A 26,107-nucleotide genomic window follows, 5' to 3' on the forward strand; every position below is an offset into this window, starting at 1 on the left:
CTGCTTTGTTTCTATCTTGCTGGAGCAGTACACCCAAATCTATTGCTGGAGACATCTCAACTTCTTTGAATTTAAAAAAGACACTTGAAAGATCAGCTTTTGAAGTAGCTAAAGAAATGTTTTTCTTTAGCTGTCTAGAAGTTTTTGCACCCATTAGTGTCTATCCAGTAAATGGCAGATTTGACAAATTATTTTTGTCAAACTATTTTTAGTCATGTATATCCTACAAAAGTTGACAAAATTCATTAGCATTTGTAAATTTGAAACTGCCCAGTGCCTCTGCTGGTGGGAAAAGAGCCTCGGATCTGAAGTAGTCGACTTCCTTGTCCCATTATCTGCCTTCTGCCCAGTAGGTTACATTCCACACATTTTTAATAGTGGCTTCCCCTCCTCCTTAGCTGCTTTGACTTGTTTTGTGGGAGGGCTTGAATATTTCAGCTGACATGCCAGAGGTTTTCTCCCAAAAAAGGAAATTGATAATAAAATTGTTCACTTAGAGCAGATTTTGAAAATAATCGAGTCTGTCCTGATCTGGGTGTCTGCTGAAATTGTGACCTGGGGTTTTTAAAATCCAATTGAATTGGGAATTTTGCTCAAGACTTGAGGTTTTTGTTTGTTTGTTGGGGGTTTTTTGTTGTTGTTGTTGTTTAAGAGCTAAAATTGCACCTTGAAATTCTATCTTCTGTGCATTTCTTCAGTTTACAAATACTCTGAAGACAATAAACAAAAGCCCTGCATCTCTTGAGCTGATCTCCTGAAAAAGATACTGGATGAGGGAAGGTGGTGATCTGGAAGATTTTGTTCAGGGTGATTTCAGAAGATGAATAATTTAAACTGCAGCCACTTGCTTCAGACTAGATAATTGAGGCTGGGTTTTCTAACAGCTTATGTTCAAACTTTAAAAACTCCCTGCAGCTCGTGTACTTTAGGTAGCTGTTTTGTACTTGACTTAATCCCATGCCAGTTGAGTAGCATGAGAAATTTAAAAGTATCTCAGCTTTTCCCCTGTGCTAGGAGTTATGAGCTGCTGCTGTGGCTGCCCAGCACTATTCACCTGGTTATTTATCATCTCTTTAACTTCTTCCTTGAATGGATAGTCTCTCCTCAATCCAGAAAACACATGATAGATACAGGGAAAAGGACTCCTGCTGCTTGGTTCTCCTGGACAAAACCCCATGTTCTGTTCCTGCTGACTGAACATCTCCCAGTTGGAGCACTGACTTTTGTCAGCTTCCAGGCCACGCTTTGAAGTGTGAGCTGCTGCAGAGGAACGGCTGCCACTGCCATTCCCAGGAAGATTTCCCCAGATTTGTTTTTATGTCTTCAGGATCTGACGGTCATTTCCTAAACCTGAAGCATGTAGGCTGTCAGTGCCAAAACCTACTTGAAGAGGTCTTTGTTGTAACTCTGCTTTCCTGGTTAAAAAAAAAAAAAAAAAACAAAAACAAAACCAACAAGCCAAGTATTTTTATATATATATATATATATATGTATGTATATAGGAAAAACAACAATGCATTAGTGGGCTTTGATTCTGTCCCACATGTCTGTAACACATACGGTCCCTCCAGGCAGCTTTGAGTTTTGGTCATTATGAAAGGTTGAGTTTAACACATGCACAGGAAATGAGTTCTTCTAAGACTTATGACTTAAATTAAAATACTTTCTAATGCTGGAAGAAAGCTCAAAAGAGAAACTACTTGCCTTTAATTGGTAGCATCCAGCGTGGCTTTGTAAATAACATCAGCTTTGCAGCCTGTTAAAGGCTGGCAGAGTTGTGTGGTGCTAATGCTGTGATCAGAGGGACATTCACACTCTGCTACATCCAAGTTAAGCACCAAGTAGATAAGGTCTCCTGAAGGGTTTCTGGACTGCCTGTCCAGAGGCTTCACCTATGATTAATGGAAATCTGAGTAGTCCATTATTCTGAGTGTGATGAAGTTGAAAAACCTGTTTCTAATCTATAAAAATTGAGAGAAACTAATGTGCTTTCCTGTGGTTTCTGGTGCACAAGGCTGTCTGCCTGTGCATTCCACGCTCTGTTTTCTCTTCACTGAATGCCTTAACCACAAGATCTCTACTTGGTAGAATATGGGAGCGGAAATAGCAGTAGGGTTTAAAAAAAAAAAAAAAAGCCAAGAAAAAACCCCCTCTGATCAAACCCAGTGCATTCTAAAGCTGCTTTCTGTAAGTAAACAAATTGAAGGTCTTTGCATACTGCTCACACAGTTTTAGAGGGCATTTGCTGTACTGCTGCCTCTTTATACCTTTAAATGAAACATTTGCAGGAGTTCTTTGCTCAAGAAAGCAATCGAATTATGATGCTCTCTACTTATTTGACACGATACTTCATTATGTGTGCCTGTCAGACCAGGAGAGAATGTTGCACGTTTCAATTTGCATTCAGATGTTGCTCTGTAGATCAATTTCCTAATGAAAACAAGTGGCTTTAGGTGATGGAGTGTGTTCTTGCCTTCAGGGCAGGCTGTTTTAAGCTGTCCTCCCTCCTAGATGTATGGTAAAGCCACTTTTGCACGTGCTGTAAACGTGTTTGTAGCAGGTTAGCGGAGGTTAGAGTTAGTAAAAGTACACATGTAGTGAGTCTGGTTGGTTTGCTATAGTCCCTTACTTCTGTACATGTTCTGAACTGGGCTTGGGTAATTTACTTCTTGTTAGCTACTCATTTCCTGTCAGTGTGAACTTGCTTGCAGAGGGAACAACTTGAATTTTGTTTGTGGATTTTATAATTGCTGCATTTCATGCTACAGAAGCTCTTGGGTTGCCTTCTTTCTTTGCATGGGGTAGCAAGGCCTTTTTGTGCTGTCCCTTCTGCACTCTGGAATCAGCCTCTGCAGGACTATTGGCTCCAGAAATAAAGTGAGGAATGGAGGGGTTGCTTTGGAAAGGACTAAACAGCAAGTGAGAGCAGCAGAGTTACATTTCAGGAGTACTGGCTCCCCTCCTGGAAAGTCTTATAGGTCCTGTCAAGTTGAAAGACTATAAACTAACATTGTGTGGCCGATTATGGCATGTGAGTATCATTTGGCATGTTGAGATGATAAACAAAAAGGATCTTCCTTGGAAGTTGGTCCTAGACTGTGGACAAATCTAATCCTTTCTGTGCTGTTTGTGGAATCCATAAAAGTATCCTCTTTTCTGAGCTTGCTATATGCCTCAAGAATACTGGTCTAACATGGTTTTCAAAGGCAAAATATTTTGGTAATAAACAAATTAGAGTTACTTTTTGCCAGTGGCTGTTCACAGTGTCTGTCCTGAAGAAGGGAGCTTGCTTCACTGAAGATTTGTTACAAGTTAGTAACATAAAATCAGAGGGAGAGATAGCAGCTGCTAGTGGAACCAGCTTGTCTGAAGTGGAGAAATACAACTAGCATGATTAAATTATTTTTCATCAGCCCTTGTCCTCCTTCCCTTTGATCATCCTTGTAGGTGGCTTAGACAATGTGTTTACTAATTCTTTTTATGAGCTATGTTCATCTGATGTGCACCTCTGTTTTCCAGAATATAATACTTTTCTCCTAATAACTAATGTCTTTAAAAATAATACATAATAAAATAATATTCTCCTACAACTAATGTCTGTAAAATAATAATGTGTAGAGAAGTCAGCCTGTATCTTCTAATGCAAATGAAGTAAAAATTATGTGGTCTGGCTGCCCTGTGCAGGCTGGCCTGTAAGTTTAGAAAACAAGTTTATTTGAGCATTTATGTAAATTCTTTGTAAGAATGAGTGCACATGGGGCAGAAGGGAAATCACCTTGCTGGAAACCCCCGGAGCAGATCTTGACTATATGCTGTTACTGAACTGAAGCATCTGAATTTGAACCCTTAGTTTTTAAGTTCACACCTTCAACATTCTAAAAATCCCAAAGTCTGCCAGTCTTCATGAGGTGGTGATGATAATCTGGTCAGTGTGAATATGCTGTAGGAGAAAAATAAATTCTTTGCATTTTTAGTGGTGTACCTTCCTTATTTTCCCTTAAATCTTGAAAGCCTCCTAAAATACTAGATTATTTTATTCAGAACTGGAGTAGCAGGAGAGGGGGAGAAAAATTTATTCTATTCAAGTGCAGTTTGTTTGAAGAGTTATTTTTGAAGGTTTGTGTGGACCTACCCAGGTGACTCCGGAGATTTAGCTCTTAGGAAATGGTGATAGAAAACTGGGCTCAAATCTGTTTAGATAAGCACATAAAGTTACAGTTTTGCAGAAGGATGAGAAAAATGGTTTGTTTACCTGAATGGAGCTGAGCTGTATTGTGTGTAATCTGATGGTGCTTCTGTCCTCTTCTAGTTGGGAGGGAGCAAAAAAAGCAAAGCTTGTGTACAGAGCAAGATCTCTCAGCCAAAGGTCTTTGCTTTCTGTTGATGGTTGGTCTGCTAAACCTTGGGATTCCATTTTAGAGATACCATCTTGTCAGGATTTGTGTACTTGCAGCATAGATGGTGTCCCAGAGTTTTTAATATGAGGTGAAGTGCAAGGAAAGGATGCAGAAAGTTTCTATATCCAGTGGAGGTTTGCATGCTCTTGATGGTATCATGTTCTGTAGATGCTTTTAATAGTTTTTACAGAGTTTGCTGCTGTACTGTAGGGAGAGCATTTTGATGTTAAAGCCCTAATCTGCTTGCCCAATTACTTAAGGGAGCTGTGTTTACAAGCTTTAGATGACAGAACCAAGAGTGAGCAATGACTGTCTGAGGGTCCAGGTGTGGCTGGGTCGGTGTATGGAGCACTTGTGCTTCCAACAAGGAATTGCAATGCTATTGTTTCATGAGAAAGGTTCAGCCTGAGCATCCAGCTCTGGAAGGAAATTGGGAACTGTTTCCCTTCAGCAGTTCATGTGCTTCTGAATGGGAAGTGTTTGCTCTTAATTTGATCTTTAAACTCCTCTTCCCCTTGGAGGAACTTCACTCACAAATGGGTAGAGAACTATTTTGGAACCCGCTCTAATGTACTGCTAAGTAGGATGTTGGAGAAGAAAATACTAAACAGATTTTCAGTTATCCTAAGGTCTATGTGACTAGAAAATGCTTGTAGCTCAAGCTGTGAATTTCTGAAATAAGGCTGGATTGCCTGTAGAGGTGGTGTTTGATACAAATCATGGTTTTTAATCTGTTACTTAGAATCAGCTCCAGCATGGGGAGTGATGGTGCTCGGTGTGAAATTGCTCCAATCTTTCATTTGCCTTCTTTACTGCTACCATAAATGGCCAGAGTGTAAAAACATTAGTTGACTGTGTGTGGTGTTTGAGTGTGTAGCACCTCAGCTGAATGTTTGCTTGCAGTTTCTTGATGTGGTTCATCATAGATGTGGCTTTTTGACACGTGAAAGTCGGTGTTTGCAAGTAAAACTAGTTTGTGGCGTGAAGTAGATCTTAACATCAGAGCAGGTCTCCCAACATGCACCTTGAGTATGCTGTGTCTCTGGGTTTTAGTGGAATGAGAATGGTCCCTTACAGCAGATGTTTGGCTTTTTTGCTTTAGTTGTAAAAGCATGTGGTTTAGGGTTAATTATATTCTCACTGGGGTTGAACAATCCTTGCTTTTAAGGTATGCATGCTCTAAAAGTGCAAATGCCGGGATTAACATCCAACTGGGTGGATCCTCCAGCTCAAAAAGTCATGTGAAATATTCACTTAACAATCACAGAATCAGGCTGGAAAAGACCTCTGAGGTAATCAGGTCCAGTCTTTGACTCATCACCACCATATTACCTAGACCATGGCACAAAGTGCCTTATCCAGTCTTTTCTTGAACATTCTTAACATTAGCATCAATGCCACATATATTAATTAATGTTAGTTATCTCCATCTTATTCTATTCCATGCAGTGTCTGTGATAGTTTAAAGTGAAAAATAAACTCCCTCTGGGATTTCTGTGTGTTTCCCTGCCCTGTGAGTGGGTTGATGCTGACTAAGTGTGGTACTACACCCGCAGGTGCACAGGCGAAGGGGAAGAAACACTGTGGTTGGTTTTAGTACAAACACATGTTTTGCTGGTAAATAAGTTTTTTTTTAGATGGAAATCGTTGCTTGCTGAAATTTGTAGACTGACTACTAAGGGCAAAAGCATTTTAAATAAAATTTAAGGACATAAATGTGTATCCATTTGACAGTTCTTTGACACCTGAAGTTGCTGAGGCTGACAATTCTGGCACTGCTTAAGAGCATTTTAATTGTGCTTACTGAGGCTTTAGGATCTCTTCCTTTTCCCTGTAGATCCACTAACAAGCTAATTTAGCAAGACAGTGCTTAAAACCAGTTCTGTGCTATGAAATTGTACAGGATCAGCAATGGTAAAACCACTCTATAGTTTCTGGTTAGGGGAATTTGACTGTGTGCACATTTCCCTGTATGTGAGTTGGGATAATATTGGTCACATGGTGCTTTTAAAGTCTTGACTAATTGGGAGGATAATGCTACTCGAGCACTTCCCTCTGACAAGCTCCCCAGTGAATATTCCAGTTGTGAATGGTTTGGCTTCGTGTCTGCCGTGCTGCTGGGGTGGGCCTGTGTGTGCAGCTTGCTTGGTGGAACAGAAGGGTGGCCATCCATGCATCTTCTGCCAGGAAAGCGTCCTCTGATCTCCCCCTTGCTTTTCTGTGGTTCTGATGTTGATGGGACTTCATGCACACTGTAAAGTAATAACTCAGGAAAAATAGGTGCTGCCCTGTTTGATACTCTTCAGCTGAGTATAAGTGAGTGTGGATTCTGAAGGAGGGGCACAGACAGTGTTAGGGCTGTACATAAGCTTTGTGTGTCACTGTGCAAATGTGCTGATTTAAAAGTGATCTCACTGAGTAACCTTGTGCCACCGAGGTGCAGGGTCTGGAGATGCTGCAGGACAGCATGTTTGGGCTGACTTGTGGCATGCTGACGCAAAACATGGAGTGGAGGCCTAAATTCTGTCTGCCCAACCATGAGTCTGCTGGTTTGGGTTTCCTTGTTGGTTTTATTTATATTTAGGATAAAACACTCTCTTTTACCTCTTGTGTTTCTTCTAAGAACTCCAGCTGTCTGCCTGTAATGTAGCAGTTCCAGTAGACATGGCTTTGCTTCTGAAGAGTCAGAAATGAAGTGCTACACAGCCTGTTGTAAACAATGCTCATGTGCAGTACTGTGCCCCAGCCACTTGATGAGAAAACCAGGCTGAATTACGCTGTTGTCAGATGGGAAGGAGTATAACCTTTGATCTTGAAATCTGCTGCTGCTGGTGCTGAGAGAGACTATGAAGACATTCTTCAAGGACATTAAGATTAAACTTCTCTGTGAGCACTGATTAGGCTGGAAAGGAAAGCGTTGTACTCCCCTGGTATCTGTGATGGAAAATACTCTGCATTGCTGTTTTCCAAAGTGGCTTGTGCAGCTGAAACTTTGTTTCAGTTACACCAGTCTGCACTGACGGCTCTTGCCCACCCTGTATTTGATTTCTAAGCTTTTGTTCTTCCAGAAACCTGGAATTTTGAGAATAGTGATATTAATTTGAACTATTATTTCTGAAGCACTAGTGTCCTCATCTGTGAGACCAGCCTCTGTTTAACACGCTTGTGCTTTCTGCCAGGCATCACACCTCATCCTGATCTCAGGTCAGCCTTTGTCACCGAAATATCTGTGCTGGGATCTCCCTGCTCTCATGGGGTAGGATTTCTGCTTCTTGCTCCAAAGGTGGAGTGGCTTACCACATTGCTTTGCTGAGTTCAGTTTACAATGGCTAAATCTGGGTTCTTTTCCTTCCCATCAGTCAGAATGAGACCTGTTGAACACTGTGCCCAAGCAGTGGGACAAAACAAAGGCTTTAGTGCCAGGAAGGTCTGAACACTCTGTCCCTAGTGAGAAAAGGCTTACGCAGCCTGCCCCACCTTGGAAGAGATCCCCTTCCTTCCTTTCCACTCTCACAATCAGGTGCATTAACCTGACACCTTAGGTTAGAGCCACAATAAAAATAACCTTAAGATTTTTGTTGTTTGGCTCTAAATCCCAAACTGAGGTTGTAAGCGCTTCTCCTTGATGTGTCTGGGTTAAAAATCAGACGGTGAAATTTGAATCTCTTGAAAAACTTCACTTGGTAGAGGGACCATGAGGGTTGTGGAGCTTTTTGCTGGTTTGGGAGTGAGTGGTGTGAAGTGCTTTGTTCTGCCTCCTGGTCCCTGTGGGAGCCCGTGTGCTGGCCTGGCTCAGAGCAGCCAAATCTGCAAGCACAGATCACATGGAAAAAAAACACCTATTGACCAGTGCAAGTTCTCCTTCTTCTGAGGTTTTGCTGCTTAGTCACAAACTTCTGAGAAATGCTTTCAGGTGGGGGAAAGCACGTTTTCATCTTAAAATGCAGTGTGATTGACTGATATGGGTGTGCAAAAAAACCCCTGGCTACTGAGCTGCTGGGTCTGCAGCATGGGACCACTGGGCCTTGGGGTAATCAGCCTGGCTGTCATACCCTGCCACTGTGATGTGTGGAAAACTTTAGAAATTGATGTGTGTTTAGTATGGTTTTGCTGTTGGAGTTTTTAGCATTAATTTCTTGTCAATGGCTTGCCACCTGCAAACTGTTCAGGCACCCTTTTCTAAAGCAAAGTTACCCAGTGTGTTGTTGTTTTAATTAATTTTGCAGCACATCTTACCATTATAATATATGCACCATGCAGCCTCTGATGCTTGCACTCCTGAATGAGTAACACACTTTGAAGGAGTCCATTATTTCATGGGTAGGCAACCAATTATTTCATTATCATTTAAAATTGTCATACTCCAGGATAACTGCTATGTGTTCTACTGAGCTGGGTGAGGATCTGGGGGGAAGGTTAGTAATTATTAGCCTTGCTAATGAAAATAGATGGCTAAATAACACTTACACAGCTGTAATTTCAGCATTCCTGACATTTCTGGTTATGACACTTTCCAAACTTAAAGATAATAGTAATTGTCTGTAGTCTGCAAAATTAGTCTAGACAGTCTAATCTAAGGCCAAAAGGTTGGAGTTGAATAAATATGTAATTTGGGCAAATAAGCTGTTAGAGCTGTGCTTATCTTGAAGCAATAGTTCTTATTAGATAGAAGTGCTATTTTGTAGCTTTTCCCTAAATAATTAGCTTTTAATGATCAGTCAACAAATCTTTGAAAAATAAAGCACTCCAGACTTTGCTAATGAATCTGAGTGTTAATGTGTTGGATATTGTCCAAGCTGGTGTTCAAAAATTCCCTGGAATTTACTGGTAATAGAAAAAAGCCCTACAGGACAGGAACTAGTGCATTGCTATCAATGTCTACAATGATCTGGCAGTGTAAATAAAATGTGTTACTGGGTCTGAAAGAGTCATTTCAAGGTTTTTGTTTTCCAGCAGAATAAGTGGTATGATCAGAACTTCTGGAAGCTTTCATTCTTTGGGTTCAGTCCCTGTTTGGCCTTTACATATTTGAGAAAATTGTGTATTAATAAAGTAATTGAATATATTGAAGTTGGGTCAAAAGGTGTCTCTTGGGTATATTATGTGAACTTTATTGAGGTGCCTTTATTGTGGTTTGCATGGCTAGTATTTATTTGGATGAGGGATTTTTATAATTTTTATGTGGCAATTTGAACCTTCTGATCTCTGGATCATCCTGAAGGCAGCAGGGAATTACAGTGGAATGTCAGGACAGGGGATGATAAAACCTCCCTCTTTCACTAGGATGTTGCTGTAGTTTAATTGTAGAATGAAATACTATCTTATAATATTTAATCCTAGCTTGACTCATTCTAGAAAACTGTGGGCTCTGGGATTAGTGAGTTAGTCAACCTGATTGTATCTCCATGTTAAACAAAGGTTTTAAGAGGAAGAATGTGGAGAATTTACCTTCCTCAGGCTTTCTACCTGACTCTTTCTGATGAATGGAGTCAGAATAAAAAAGGTGTTCACTTCAGAAAATTCTGATTTTAGCTTGCTGTGGAGTCCCAGGGATGAAACATTTTCAGGTACTTAAAATGTGAAATAGGGGTTAGAGTTGCTGGAGTGCAGCTTTGTTTCACTGGCTCGTTGGGCAAGAAAAGCTTCTTACTTTAATTAATTTAATTAATGTAATTGTCTGGCTCCAAATGTCCATAACCTAAGCTAGACAATCTGAAAAGGCCAAGTTGATCAGAGTTATGAAGTGGCTTCTTTGTGAATAGACTGGAAATGCCCTAAACACGGGTCTCCTTGGAGCCACTAGGCTGAAGACTGTTGCTCACTGTGGTACAGTTACATCTAAATTACAGAAGTGAAGAGAGATTTTAATTTACTAAGTCTCCTCCAGTTACTTAGTTTATAAACCAAAATCTCTTAATTACACTGTCTATCTTGAGGTTGATTTGATAATGATTTCTTGTGTACAGGGAAAAAGTAATCTATGGCTTGCCTCACCAGGGGATTTTTGAAGCAACCTTACTTTTTCTCTTACAGCTATAGGCTGGTTATACACAGTCCTAAAATCAGATATGTACTTTAAAAAAAATCACTGCTTTCTTGAGAAAAACCTTGAGTTCATAGTGAAGAGCTTGTGTGAGCTGCTAGTTTGAAAGCTATCTAAGCATGATAAAACTTTCTAGATGAAAAGATGGTGTGTTGTGAATGTTTTTAACATTCTTTGAATTGCAAGTGGTTAAGATGAGGAAGATGAAGTACCTGGTGTGTTCATAGTTCCTGCACATATTTACTGAGAAACAAAAATGAAGTGAAATTAAATCAAGACTCAACTAAGCTTGCAGTATAGAATATGCTTTACAGTCAGACGTGTTTCAACTTGAGAAATTGCAGAGCTGCCTTCAAAGAACTCTGGAGGTGCTTACTGGCATTAAAGGGCATTAACTGAAGGCATTACAAAGAAGTCTGCTCAGACAGTGAAAGTGCACCTCCTCTGATCTTGAGCAATGAAAACTGCACCACTAGGAAGTACCAGAGAGGCCAAAGTTTAGTGCACATATTGCCTAGACCAGGTGTCTCAGTGAGTGTGTTTGGCGTGGTTTGGTTTTTGAGAATTATAAAGTGGAGGGAAATGCTCACAGGGTGGTGAGCTGTTCATACCAAGCTGCTGTCCCATGGGGAGAGCTGTAAGCTGGGAACTGAAAGGAGACCTAAGCACAGTGCAGATTCAGTTTGAGTTTAAAAGGTGGAAGCTGTCTTTAAAAAGTATCAATTTGCTGGTTTTTAAGGAAGTTAATATTTTAAAAGATGTTCACGTGCGCTGCAAAACATATATGAAAAGAAAACCCACTCTCATCACTATTCACATGATGTTCATGTGGCCAGCACCCATAATTTGAATCATATAATCCTTTAGATTGGAAAAGGCATTTAAGGCCCTCAAGTTGAGACTGTCCTGGCATCTGATGGTGTGTTGAAGCTTGGCAGTGTGTTAGTAAAAGGGCACCTAACTTTTCAGAAAAATAGTTTTAATGATTATAATTGAATTATTCATTCAAGAATGAATATTCTGGAATATTATTAATTTTCAAGAAATTTTCTTGCAATTGAAATAATTCAGTTCTATGATTTGAACATTCTCTGAAAGGCTGTATTAGTCAAAGTGGCAAAGACACTTTCTTTTCCCCAAGCAAATCTACTATAGCTGGGTTTTTTTTTTTTCCCCACTGGATCTTGTAATTATCTCTTTAGCAGTTACACTCTCCAGATTTCTACCTGTAAATCCAAGCTATTTTGCCAGCCATGCCTTAGGTGCCAGGGAGAAAAGAAGGGTGGGGTTGGAGAAAGTAAAGTTGCTTTATTTTAAGTAGCAGTTAGGGGAAGGGCAAAAATTAGCAGACAGTTTTTTAGGCATGTTGAAATGTGTAAGAGCTGATGGATTGTTCCCTTTCAGTGCACAAAATTCAGTTTGATTTCAGTCTTTCGTATCCCTGAGTGTTGGTCCAGTACTTGACTGCAGAATAAGTTGATGCTCCAGAACCAATCTGGTTTTTAAATCTGTCACACAAGCCAGTCCTGCTTAACTGGGGATGAAATCTGAAATTTCCTCGCATACAGCTATCTGGAGAAATATCATTGGAAATGAGTGTGCTGATGGATACAAAATCCAAGTGTTCATTTAGGAAATGCAAAAATTAAAGGTGCCCAGACAGATTTATGTGTTCACATTCAAACTGAAGATACTTTACCTTCCATACCCCTTCTCCCTTGTCCCCCCATCCCAGCTCCACACCTGTGAGGGATGCAGAACCACTTTTGTTATTAGGTATTCTGGGTAGTGAGCAGAACAAAGCCCATACAGAAGAGAGCCATGTTATATTTAGCTATGTGCCTAAAATATGCCCATGCACTGAACAGAGTTTTCTTAGCAGTTTTCTTTTTCTGGTGTGCTCACTCAGTGTCCATGGAGGGAGAGGGACAGAGGAGTCCCTCTCCCTCCATGGACATTGAGTGATGTGTAATAGGACTGACGCTTTTAGTGTTTCCAGGCTAAGCACAGCTTTTGAGAATCCTTGCCTTGCACAAAATAAATTTAAGGAGAAGACTTACCTCTACTTAACCATGTCAGGTGTTTATTTCTGTATCCTACTCTCCTCTGTCTTCCAGTTGTATGTTGGCAGGGGAGTAATCTAATGGATGTACTCTGAGGCTGCCATGGCTGGTACAACAACTTTTCATTTTCCATTATTATTTTCTTCTTTAGTAGATCTGTTTGATTAAGCATGTGTTGTTTGGTATTATGTATATGTGTGTTGTTATTTTTTCAGGAACAAATAAAAATTTTCAGCTTGCATATGAATTTCCAAAGGGCTTAGCTTGTACATGTCTCATGTCATCTTTCTTTCACTATAACTTCCTTCAGCTTAATCCTCTTCTGTCTTTGTGACTTCATGAAGTGTTTCACATCACTGGGTAATGGCAGTAATTGAAGTTACAAATGACATCTGTTTCCCTGGACAGCCATAACAATGCTGACAGTACACATTACTGGGAAGTAGTGCAAATTGAGGGAAGCATCATTGATTACTTGCAAGCACTGACTATCTTTTAATTTATATTTCTTGGAAGAAAGGAATGGGTGCTCTTACTGTTTGTATAATTAAAAGAAAGAACCTCTTAAAGATTTGTAGGAATATGGGATGATTGGATGATGACACACTTAGCCTTCTGTAGCATGAGGCAGTTTTCTAATCATTGTTTCTTTAGTCTGGCCTTTATCAGGATAAGGCTAGACCTTTGGTCTCCTATTCTCCTAACATTCAACAGCAAAACATTTGCCCTCATTCTGTAAATTATGCCAGCAAAGCCTGCTGAGTGCAGTTTGTGTTTGAAGTGCTGCTGGGTTGCTCTGGGCCCCTCCTGCAGTCCTTTACTCTCACTGGTTTGAGTGCTGCACAAAACCTTTGCAGAGGTGGCAAAGCTGTCATCAACCCCAACAGCATCCTCCTCCTGCTTTTCCAGCACCAACCAATTCACCCTGTCTGGAAATAGTGGGTCCTAGTGAAGCACCTGCTCTTGGGGAGGTGTGTGTTTGCTGTTGGAACAAGCTTGTCAGAGACTCTCTGATTAGTGGTGTGCTCTTAGTTTGTTTGGGTTTTGCTGTGACCCAAGTGCTTGGGGCTCTGTGAAATGCTAAATTCGTGTGTTTTGCTCTGTCTGTTCCTTTATTCTGGAATGCAGTCTGGGTTTATGTTTGCTTCTAGAAGTCAGGGTTTTTTTACTGCATGTTTTCCTTGTTTTCTAGCCAGCCAACTCACGTAGTCTAAAGGAGTGACTTCTCCTTTGTGCTGTGAAAGGAGGTTCTTTAAATCCCTTGAGGTGCTGGGGCCCTGGGCTGCTGCTTTGCCCGATTGCCCCTGCTGCTGGGCAGGTTAGCTCTGGACCAGGGCAGCACGGTGCTTGGGCATGGTGACAGGTTACTCCAGCAACTTGCCTGTGGTGACACAGAACCTGTCTGCTTCCTCCTCCTCCAGAGACAGGAACATAGATCAGAACTCCTAGAAATGGTCTCTCACTTCCTTTGCCAGCTGGAGGAGGGCATGGTGTGTCACTGGGGTCACTTTAGTACAGACTTGACTTCTCTGCCACTCTTAGGGAGAAGAGTTGATGGCAGAGGCTATCAGATGTCATGGGTGGAAGGACAATGGAAGTTGCAAACTGAGTTATGCAATCAGTCATTTAGATCTTAATTCATGGTCTGGGAAGACTTTTATGGTGTAGCCAAGTACCTCAAAAAGAAAGGTGTCCACTTTTGGCCATGGCAGTGGAGCTCTGGTCTTAACCTCTGACACTGGCTTTGTCTATGGCTTGGAATGAATGCTGGAAATACTTATTTAAATGAAGAGAGCTTAGGTGTCTGTCTTTCTGGGTTAAATATTTCTGATGTGATCAGTGTGGTGTGTGATGGGGCTGTACCTGGTACTGCTACATACAACTGTGTGTTATATGCCTATGGTGAAGACCTGGCAGTGCAGGGAGTGAACTGGGCTTCACAATGGTTGAGTGGCTCAAGAGCAGGCATATTCTTGGTGAAATGCAGGGGAAATGAGGTAAAACCTAGAGAAGAGATGATAGTGTAAAAGGCAGGCAAAGGAGAGACTGCCAGAAGAAATACTCTGTCAAGAAGCACAGCACAGGAATGTCTTGGGATCTTACATTTCAGGTATTTGGTAATTTATTCAAGTCTAAAGTCAAAGCTTTGGTGTTGGTGGATGCTACACATGTTTGTTTTAAGTCCTAGCATAAAAATTATAGCTAGGGAGGATTTTTGGGCTGTTTGCAATGCTCAAATTGCAGATGCTTATTTAAATCTAGAGCTGGTCTGTAACTGTAGCTGGAGGGTGGAAACCCTTCTATTTCCTTGCCTTTGCTGGGTTTGAACCAAAAACTTAAAACATGTGGAAAAAATTTAAATAAGCAACCAGTGGCTCTTTGAAACATTATGTGTATGTTTAGTAAATACAGATGGAGATTATAGAGACAGCAAGGCTGAATATATATTTTGGCATGTACCTCTCCTTTAACTCACTCACAGTGGTGGTGTGCTCTCACTGTGCTGGGCTGCCTTTCATTGCATGCCCTTCCAGCCTGGTCTAAAGAGAAAGGGAGGAATGTTCTGCAGCTTAGGGGAGGCAGCTTCCTGTCAACAGCATCCTACTTCTCCCCACCCTAAAACATAAAGTGCAAAAGAAAGTTATCTCCTTACTTTTCATTTTGTGCACTGTTTATTACTTTATGAAAAATGGCATAAGAGCCATGAATTTGCATTGAGGTTTTCCATCAAAGGTGTCTTTACTTAGTAATTTTTATTAATTTATGGAGTGGGACTCCAAGCTTGTCAGCTAATGGAGGAATTTCTCTATGTGTACTAAAGGGAACAAATAAATGGAGGAAGAGGATAAACTTAAGAGCAGGTTTTCATATCTTACCAAAATACTTGAGTGATTGAAATACTGATTTAGGGATTGCTATTGCCTTAAGCAAAGACTGCTGGAGCAGTATTCTGTGTAGTGTCACTGTTTCCATGCACTGTGAGTAGAAACTCCTGTGAAGGTCAGGAGATCGTTTGAAATGCATTTTAAGATGACAAATGTGTACATAAGAAGGGATTTTAGTGGTGGGTTCCCCAGCTCTAAGTGATGTAGGTAGTGTGGGATTGGGGATTTTTATGCTCTTTTGGTTTTTTCCTTCTTTACAAAAGCCCTTGGCAGCAGGCTTTCCCAGCTTTCCCATCTCTGGGCTTGATTGCCTCAGCAGTCATAGAAAGAGAAAACCTAGAAAACCTGTTGCATAATATTCTGGGTGAATTGAATGGTCGATGAGAGTACTGGGCTCAGCTTCTCGTTTCCCTTCTAGGAGATGGGTGGAAAGAACTTTGATTTTGCTGGTGATTAAGGGAGTGGTGTAACAGGAGAGCATGTTCAAGTTACTATCTCCTTAGAAGAAATTTAACTGCTTCTAATTATTTCCTGCAGGCAGTGGCCGGCTGCAGTGGAGCCAGCTGAATGAGTTGTGGCTCCTTGGATTTGTCAGAGGAGCTCAATGAGTCCTAGAGGAGGGGATCTGACACCCTGGGCTGTGTGGGGCCACCCTAGAGAGCCATGCCCCGTGTTCCATGCCAGCTCCCATCCCAGCTCCTGCTCTGCTTCTGGGGCTGCTGTGGCCTGGCAGGGTGGCTGCCCTGAGGTGTCAGGGCTTGCACTGACAGCTCTCATAAACACCCAGCACTAGGCAGGCCTGGCTATTCCAGCACTCTGCGTGTGCTGGCTCCTCTGATTTCTCTGGCCTTGGCATCACTTTGAGGCCAGTAGGCTGTCAGTGGTTTGTGTCTGCTGTGATTGGGCTCCTGTTGGGCTTTTAGGCAGTTGTGCCACAAACTCCTTGACCTCAGCAAAGTTATTTGTGCTGGTGTAGGGTCTTGGGCTTGCTGGGTGAGCAGGCACCTTGCCCAGACAGCATTCAGGAGTGAAGAGATGGCCTCATGGAATGTTTCAGCATATCTGCCATGCCTTAAGTCTTTAAACACTGCCTGAGCAGCAGCAGGAGGGTCCATTTCTGCTCAAATTGATAAATACTGTGTCTGCTACATCTATTTTTTGTAGATCAACCAAAGCTGGATAAAGCCTGCGAGCTGTGGTGGTTGTGTGTCCTGCTGCACATAGTCCCAGTGCAATTTGGGAAGGAAGACTCCCTCAAAACCAGCAGCTGTTTGAGGCACATAAGCCTTGCCCAGTGCCTGGAGCTAAACCTCAGCACTAATTGCTTTGCAAAGCTCTCCCATAGTGGCTGTGACAGCAGATTCGGCTGTGCCAGCTCCATGGGAGGGAAGAAAATACTTGTAAGAGCAATTGTTACATGGGGGATCTGTGGCATCTGCTCGTTCTGAATTTGACATGTGGCTGATGCTGGATCAGGATGACTTAATCTTGTTTCCCTTTTAGAGGGAGGAACCATGTTCCATGTCTCTGTACCTAATCTTGCACTCTTGCTTTGTATATAGCCAGGTTTTTAAAATTAAATTAAATAAAAAACCAAACTAAAAAGGGTGGAGGGAATCACAGAAATGCCCTGCAGATTACAGAACATGCTGTAGTTGTTGGCCCTTGGACAGATAATGAGAAAAATAAGAAGAATCCATCTGAGATCATTATGGCTTTCTTTTTCTGAACTCTCTTGGTGAAAAATACTGCCCTTGCTGGATATAAACTTGCTGCTTTAGATGTTCTACTAACACTGATTCATTAGAGCAAAATAAATTGATCCCAAAATCTCCCTTTTAAATAAAAGCTGCTATCCTTTACCATTTTGTAGATGTAAAGGTTCAAACAGTAACTTTGAATTCTGCAGGATGGAGGAATAAAAACTGAAGCTGGAGTAATTTCAGAGTGCTTTATTTTCCATGGTTTAGTCACCTAATGCTTTTTATAAATATCACATTGTTTCCTTAGTGAAACAGAGGACTTAAATTCCCTTCCTTGTGATCATCCCTTTAAAGTCAGATTCTGTAAATGATTTTATTTATACATTTGTATGTTCACCTCAGTTTCTCATCCATCCTTTAAGGTTTGTTAAAGGCCACAGAAGAATTGAGTTTGTGTAAATTCATTCCTCAAAGTCTCTTCCTAAGCTCCTGGATAACAGGTTTTGAGTCATGGATACAGGTAAAAGGAATGATAGAGTACACTTTTGAAAGCTGAATTTTCTTCTCTTTAAATCTTAAAGGGAAGCAAGGTAAAGGGATGAGTTGAGCTTCTTGTTCTGAGGTGAGTGTTCTGCTGCCTATAGATGGGCACTTTGGCTGTGTGTTGCATTTAGGATCCCATGCCTGTTGGTTTACTGGAATTTTTTAGTGGTAGAGGGTTTGTTGGAGGGTTTTTTTGTTGTTTTGCTTGGTGTGGGTGGGGTTGCAGCAGGGTGCCTGTTCAGCCTGGGTGCATCAGTGCAGAGCAGCTGTGGCTGCTGTGTAGGTGTATCCTGAGAGGACACTGCTGTCTGCCTGAAATGCAAAGGAGCTGCTCAGGGCCTCTGCTCTGGGGGCAGCAGATTTTTAGTGTGGTGCCAGCTCTGAAGGAACAGATCAACAGCAACCTGTACAAACTCCTCCTGCAGCCAGCTGCATGGTGGCTGTGGTGTATGAGCACAGGTTATGCACAGCACCCACAGCTGGGGATGTGCTTCTCCCAGCAAGGGAGCTGCAGCTCAGCCCAGGAGCTCTGCTGGGTGCCACTGTCCTGAATGCTGCTGAGCCAGGAGCCTGGCATGGCCATTTCCCTGTGCTGGGCTCAGCTGGGTGCAGCCAGGACAGTGTCCTGCAGGCTGTCCTCATGAGCAGCTCCTCACCTGGACTGGACACGGGCAAAAACAGCCACGTAAATGATCTGCAAGGAACAGAGTTTTAACTGTGTTCTGCACTGACAGTGGTGTGTCTGGAGAAGGTTAGTGGGCTAGTGCTGTGATTTCAGTTCTTTTTTTTTTCCCCCTCTTATTTTTTTTTCTTTTCCCAACTGTGACATCTGTTAACTTGATTTCAGTAAGTTGAGAAGACCAGTGTCTTTAGGTTTGTGTGGTTGGAAAGGTGCTTCAGCAAAGTCCCCTTCTTTTTTTTTTTTTTCATCCTAGGAGCCAATATGTAGTGTCAAAATGTTCCTAATTCCTTCCTGGTTTACAGAACTCAATAATGTACACATGGTACACCTGCAGTTCTGCACAAATTGTGCACTGAGTGCCTGCTTGGAACATAGATGGGAAGGAATTTGATCAGGGTTTAGATTTGTTATGCTAATGTGATTCCTTCAGTTTTAGGTGAAGTTAACTTTACTATGACTGCATGCAAGCTAAAACGTCATCCTTTGAATTCTAAACTTGCCTTCTGATGGTGTTGTTAACCCAGTATTCAATACCAGATCACCCAGTCTCTAGAGAAATGTACCAGAATGTGCTTTGCTCTACAGTGTGGGTGATGAGCAACAGCCTGGCAGTGTCTGGTGGAGCCTTGTACTTAGACCATGGGTGGCACAGGCATTTAATGGCTAATTCTGCTTTCAGGGTTGTCTGTCTGGGGGCTGTGAGTGCTTAAAGTCATTTAAACCAGGAGAGAAATCCTGGGAACCCAGCATGTTCCACCAAACTTCTTTCAGCTAGCAAACTAAGTGCTACTCGTGCTGTGAGGAACTGTTGCTAGACATTGTTCTAGAACTGCTGGGGAATTGTAGGAACAGCTGAGAAAGTCCTGGCACTTCCTAGAAATCTCTGGCTCTGGGATGGGGAGAGGAAGTCCTGTAAACTTGAGAATGTCAAAGAACTTATAAACCCTACCAGAAGTTCAGAGAAATTACAAGAGACCTTAGAAGTCCATAGAAACTGAAAATTTCTAAGGATTTCTGAGAAATCGTAGGAGTTACCAGTAATGTCTACAAAATGTTGGAAAGGCTGTAGGAATCCAGTTAACTCAGTGACCCTGCTAGTAATCCCTACAATTTATGAGCATTTACTAGGAATAGGAAAACCATTCCTGGATATCTTTGGATGAAGAACCAAATGGTTGTACATGGATAAACACACTCACTTTTTCCTCATGCTGCCAAGTGTCCAGTTTTAGCATCTCCCTCTGTGAGTGTCCTGTGCTTGTCTAAGACACAAACCTGTTTTCTTCTCTGCAGTCCTACTTTGTTACGGATTATGACCCGACCATTGAGGACTCCTACACCAAGCAATGCGTGATCGACGACAGAGCCGCGCGCTTGGACAGTAAGTATCCCGCCCGCAGTGCCCACAAAACTAGGATTGGGAATTGTTTTTATTCCTAGGAGTTACCTGGGTGACATGGAAAACACACCTCCGTGCTGCCTCTCCCAAGTGCAATAGAAATGCTTTGCTTTAAAAATTGCAATTCTTGCATGTTGGTGGTTTCTTTATGAATAAACCAACAACCCTCATCCTCACGTATCTCTGAGCATTTTCCTTCTGTTTCAGATGGTCAGGAATTAGCAGAAGTCCTCAGGTGTTTTGTTGTTCAGTTTGTTTGGTAGGTCTTGAATTGTTCAGTCAGTGCAAAAACTTGTTGGGAATATTGGAAAAATATCCAGTAGTATCTGCCAAAAGTGGTTTCTGCTTGGCTATGATGCACAGGACAGACTCTCACAATATCTTATCAGGAATATTTTTTTTTTTCAGTCTGTCAGAACATGAAATGTAATAATCCATATTTTTGCTTGTGTTCAGTTCTGGATACAGCAGGACAAGAAGAATTCGGAGCCATGCGTGAGCAGTACATGAGGACAGGGGAAGGTTTTCTGCTTGTTTTCTCAGTCACAGATAGAGGAAGGTAAGCCTGAGGTCAAGTAATTAAAACAAACAAGTTTTAATTATTCTTAAATTGCACATGATCCTTAACTGAAATTATCTCAAACAAAACATTAAGTATGTGTTCATTCTTAGGTGCAAGATGTGATGCTCTTTCAGCACTGAAGAACAATTTTGAACCAATCATTTTGTGAAAGTGTCTTATTTTTTTCAATAGATGACTTGAAAGCATACAAAAAAAAAAGAGGATGGCTCTGTTCAAGAACTTTATTACAGTCCAGAATACCATTTTCCTGGGAGTGTCTGGTATTCAGTCAGTCCTTAGGAATATCCCTTTGCCATATGCAGCATCAAGTAGCTGACTCTGGGTTTCTGAGTGGGTTTAGGGTATGTGCCTGCACTCTTTTGCAGGCAGAGGTCCCTCTGCTTTCCCCATGCATTGACTGAATGGCTGCAGAATGCAGATGAAACATCTTAGAAGCTGATGGAGAGCTATGCTTAGTGACATACATCCCTTCTGGCACCTGGTTCTTTTCAATGTGACTTTTTTTACTGGTGATCATCTTGCTTTTAAACTTTAGCTGGCAAATTAGGTGTAAATACCTTCAGGCTATATGTCTGGAAGGCTACAAAGAGTATGTGATTATCTGCAAATGTCTGTGCTGAAGGTCCTTATGTAGTGATGTGGCTTTAACAGTGTTTACAGTGATTTACTTATTCATTCTCCAAAAATCCTTGCTTAGGCCAGAATTATCTTGTTTAGCATACCATCCTGGAAGAAGTTTTCTGCTCTGCTCACCTTTCTTTAAACACTGCTGCAATATTCCTTATGCTTGAAAAGCATCAGTACCTGGTTTAACTTAGTTGGTAACTGGAAAGCCTTCTGCTTGTTTAGCCCTGCCATTTTTCTGTCCTTGACAAAACAAGGCTTTCCAGCTTTGATAGCTTCCCCCAAAATTCTTATAAGTAGCTGTGGAGGTTTCCAGCTGATATTGATCACCAGGGTCTCTATGCTGTGGTTTGAATATTCTAGATGGAGCAGAACTCCAGGGTCAGTATTTGTAGAATGGACTGTGGTTGCTTGACTCTCTGCAGCACGCTGGCCTTGGGTCCCTATGGATTGAGACACAGTCAGTGTTTTGCTCACCCTGCAGCCCCACCTCAGCCCAGTGCAGAGGACACTGCTCACTTGGGGATTTTTTTGGTTTGAGTGTCGGATGGTTCTCTAACTGGTCATGCTGTGACTCTGGAGTGCCTGCAGCTGTCTGTGCTTGTGTGTCATGGCAGGGCAAGTCCCAGTATGTGACTCATAATTTCTGAACTTTTTCAGAATCTGTGAGAATCTGTGAATTAGTGCACTGATGCTCTGCTTGTGTTCTTTCACAGCTTTGAAGAAATCTACAAGTTTCAGCGACAGATTCTTAGAGTGAAAGATCGTGATGAGTTTCCAATGATTCTCGTTGGTAATAAAGCAGATCTGGACCACCAAAGACAGGTAATTCACTTGCTCTTAGTTACTGCTCACTTTCTTCCAGAAAATTCAGTTTTCCCCCAAAATTAAACTTCCTTCCAGAATGGGAACAAACAAATGGAAAAAGTCCTATCATGCAAACTAATTCCAATGCAAGAAACTCCACTCAGTTTCTGTACTTGAAGAACCTTAGGAACATGATGGCATTCCATGCCCAGCACATCTTCTGTCTGACTCAGTGGGGTTATGTGGAGACCAAGTCTATTCACAGAGCTGAGAGCTTGCTGTCATGACTTGATTACTCAGGCATGAACGTGTCTAATTCCTCAGTTCTGTTACTCACACTGCACTGTGCCAGCAGAGTGCATTCCAGCACTAACTCCAGCCATCCTTAGCCTTCAGTGCTCTTGCTTTTACCTTTCACTGCTGTTATGTATAAATTAGTGGTTAGTCACTGTTTTCTCTTTGTCCACTCATCTTCTACAGAAGTGACTTAAAGCTTTAAAAGTTGGAAGTACTTCAACACAATTTCTGTTACATTTATGTACCTTTAAGTTTTGAAACCAATAGTTTTAAACCTCACTTCTAGTCACAAGACTACTTAAAATATTTAATTTAGAATTATTTAAAGGACTTTCAAATATGTTTTTCTTAGTTGCTGTTGATTTTTAATGAATCAACCTAATTTGGGCTGAAATGAAAAAAAAAGGAGCAGATGTCAAACTTGTATTTTCTTCAGCAACTAATTTGAGAAACTTAATATTTTCTCTTGAGACAGTAAGAGGACATTGAAAGCTTGGTGGCAACACATAATTTTCTGAGAATAAAGTAAAAATTGCTGTAATTGTTCTAAGAGTTTCACAAGGAAAAACCCCCACGGTTTAAAGAGCTCAGCGAGTTAGTTTGTGCAATTCTGTATTGCAATTACAGTACAGAAAATTTCCTGTTGAATATGGTCCCTTGGCTATCACAGCCTCTTCATCCCAGAAGCTGTGTAGAAAGATCATGACTAAATTAAAAGCTATGCTGAAAGATGCTGCATTGAAAGAAGTTTTCACAGAAGTAGCTCACAAATTCCTCTGAAATAACTTTGAGTACTTACACATTCAGAGAACCGTCTGTCCCTGAGACAGGGACATTTCATTCTTCACTTACCATCATGCCCTCATCAAAATCCCTAGATTTAACCTTGCAGGTCCTGGAACATCTGTACTTCATCTCCTGCACAAATGTTGGCATTGAAATTATGGAGGTGAAACTAAACTATTCTGCTAATTGTAATTGCTGAAGGAGAAACCCCCAGATGCTTTGGGAGGGAAATAACATGGTGGCTCTCAGCCTCAGCTCTCAGGATCCCTGCAATTGTAGCTGGTAACCCTGGACATCCATTTCTAGCAACAGCTGTGAACTTTGCTCTCTCCTCCACCCTCCTCATGTAATTAATTACACTGCCTCTGTTTCTCCCTTAAAGGCAGAGAGATGCCTGTCTCCTGTTCTGCTGCTCCCTCTGCCCTGTTCCAAGCTGCTTTTTCAGGTGGAGATGGGCTGGAACACATTCAGGCTTAGAGCAGCTTTTTCTGAATTGCCTAACTTTGCAGTTTTCCTGCTTATATCAATATATGGCTCCAAAATCTCCTTTTGCTTTTTATGGCTATATTAATTACCTTAATTGATTAAATGCTGATGGGCATTATTTTTTGTTGCTCTCACTTGCCATTTATATACCAATTGGTGGACTTGTCACTGCCATCACAAGCTAGGGCTTAGGCAGATATAGCAGAGAACTTTTCTGGGTTTGCTTAAACAGCTACTACATGTTCTTAACTCTTCCCTGCCCCTTCCCCATCACATGGTGTGTTTCACTTGGGCTTCAGTCAGTGTTAAGGAATGATTGTGGGATGCTGAGCTGACATAATTGGACCCCACAAGGGAGAGGCTCCCCTCCCACTTGACTTCACATTCCCATTCTTTCCCAGATCTCACTTGAAGCACTTTTAGAGTTGAATCATCTCTCTGGATGGGGAGGAGCAGGAATGGCTTCCTGGGAGCTGTGTGAGCTAAATGAGCTTGCAGCAAGATTGGAGTGCCAGCGCTGGTAGCATGGGAAGGGGTGGGACTGTGGCTTGGGGCAGAGCAGGGAGGAGCTGGGCTGGGGGAGCAGTGAGTCCTCGCCCTTTGCAGCAGCCAGCAGGGCGATGTTATCAGCTGGGTGTTGCACTCTCTGAGGGGCACCAGCTTGTTCTCTGCCTGAAAACTTGTCAACCAGTCCTGCCACCAGCTAAACCAACCAGTCCAAAAGTGAGGAAAACTTCAGCCTGACAAGCAAGGTCACCCTGCTGTGGCTGCAGGTTTCCTGGCAGGGAGCTGTGCTGGGAGCAGTGGGGTCAAAGGAGAGAGTGCTCCCTCCCCTTGGCTGGGAGTGCTGGCTCAGTGGGGAGTGTGGGGCAGCCCCAGGCTGTAACTTGTGGGCAGAAGTGTGATAAGGGCAAGTCCTCTGCATTTTTACACTTTGCCTGCTGATGTGTCAGGCCCCATTGGGCGCCACCAAAAACCTGCTAGGCCATGCTTATCTTTTACTTATCTGTTTTTTTCTCTCTTGTTTAATCCCAACTGTACACTTTTCATTAAGGTAACATTTCTAGAAAGTCAGGAAGCTGGGTATCAGTTTTTAGGGCAAAACTGCTTGTACTGGGCATCTGCCTGCTTTTTCCTAAAGGCAGGAGGCAGACCAGTGAAACACATGCAATCTCTGAAAGACTTAAACCCAGTTAAAGTAATTTAGTGTGTGTTTGGATCAGCAGATAACACTCAACAACAAATCTTCCCAGAACCCAAAGGAGTTAAACATGTGGAAGAGTTCTGGCTGTCTCAAGGGTCTGGCCACACCTTTATCCAAGTAAATATGTGTTGAGGTTGAGCAGAGTACAGAGTACTGTCGTTGTGACACCATAAATCTGGAGGCTAATGATGCATAGCTAATCATGCTCGTGTGGTGGCAACTGTTTCTCAGGAAATACATGAACTGGGTTGTACAGCAGAAGTGCACAAACAATGGTATGGTCTTGATGAATTGTTGGGGCTCACCAAAGGTGTGGTGCAAATTAGTGGGGCTTTATAAACCAGAGACCAGCTCACAAGTGGTTTTGGGAGGGACGTGAAAGAGCAAGTTTGAAATGGCAATTTGTCATGGTAATAATTGTATAGATAAATAGAGTTAAGCAGCTTTCTTGTGATTTTCATCTCTCAATCTCCATGGGTTACATTGACAAAGAAAAGTGAGTCTTTAGAGGACAAGGAATCATTAATCTTTAGAATGTATGATAAGCAGTGAGGCTGCCAGTGTTTCCGAATTCCCCAGTCACAAATTGCTGACTCTGAAACCAGAATTGAAGCACCATCTCTTCACTGCTCTTTCCTAAAGTAAATGCTGTGTAGCAGTCTTTCTGTTAAATGGGTTAATTCCTTAGAACTCAACACTGGATATTTCTACTGTAAGATAATTCAGTAGAGCACCAGATGTTTTAATAATAACCACTAGTGGTGGAGGAGTAGACTTGTCAGTGCAGGATATGTCTGACTTTCTGTAGATAACTGCTAGCTTAAACTGGGTCAAGTCTGATCATTCCCCAGATGGCAGGATTTCAAGGAAAATCCAAGTTGCAACAGGAAAGTGCTTGGGTTTCATTAAATGCCAGTTCTTGCTTTTACATCATGACTGAACTAACACAATGACCTAGAGCTGAGATCACCTCTGTTACCTTTTAAGCAAGAAGAGAAAGAGAGATCCATCTGACTTAACTCTTAACCATCTCTTTCTTGTATGAAAGTGTGACAATAACTTCTTGCAGTGGTAGATGTTGGGACTGTGTCCAGGGACAGCTCTGTGCCCACAGACAGATTGTAGCTTTGACAGGAGAGTGTGGACAAACTGGAGTTAGGGGACAGTGAATTATCCCTGTAGGACAATTGGGATGACAGATGCACTCTTCAGGAGTGATGGAAGTCTTGGCAGAAATGGACAGTGTTTTTGTGTTGGGAGCAGTGTAGGGTGACCATAGAGTGGTAGAAATGGATTTCTCTCAAACTTGAGGAAACATTTAATTGTTACCTGTGTGGTGTGTCCTTTAGTCTTGTGTAAGTGTCCAGGCAAAACACAGGTGCAGTGTTAGGTTAGGCAGCCTTGTGGAGTTGATTTAGGTGGAGGAAAGCATGGAAACTTCAGAAATTAATGTATTTCTGACAGGTACCAGACAGAATAGTGAAGAGAGGAAGACCTATGTTCACAGGATTATTGTGCAGATACTCAAATGGAAACTGTTTCAGAAGAAGAATGTTAGTTTAGGGAGGTGGGGAATAAACTTTTCCATGTCTGACTGGCTCACAT

At 41.9% G+C, this 26,107-nt stretch overlaps 1 protein-coding gene across 1 annotated transcript in view; it reads left to right on the plus strand.

The window, feature by feature from the left end:
• RRAS2 (RAS related 2) overlaps positions 1-26,107 on the plus strand; it is a 42,794-nt gene that overhangs the window by 10,958 nt on the left and 5,729 nt on the right. The window contains exons 2-4 of the mRNA XM_058025964.1: positions 19,610-19,697; positions 20,172-20,274; positions 21,639-21,747. Of these exons, the coding sequence (XP_057881947.1) occupies positions 19,610-19,697; positions 20,172-20,274; positions 21,639-21,747 (300 nt within the window). The remainder of the gene's footprint in view (positions 1-19,609; positions 19,698-20,171; positions 20,275-21,638; positions 21,748-26,107) is intronic.

Source organism: Melospiza georgiana, chromosome 6, assembly GCF_028018845.1.
Source record: "Melospiza georgiana isolate bMelGeo1 chromosome 6, bMelGeo1.pri, whole genome shotgun sequence".
NCBI lineage: Eukaryota > Metazoa > Chordata > Aves > Passeriformes > Passerellidae > Melospiza > Melospiza georgiana.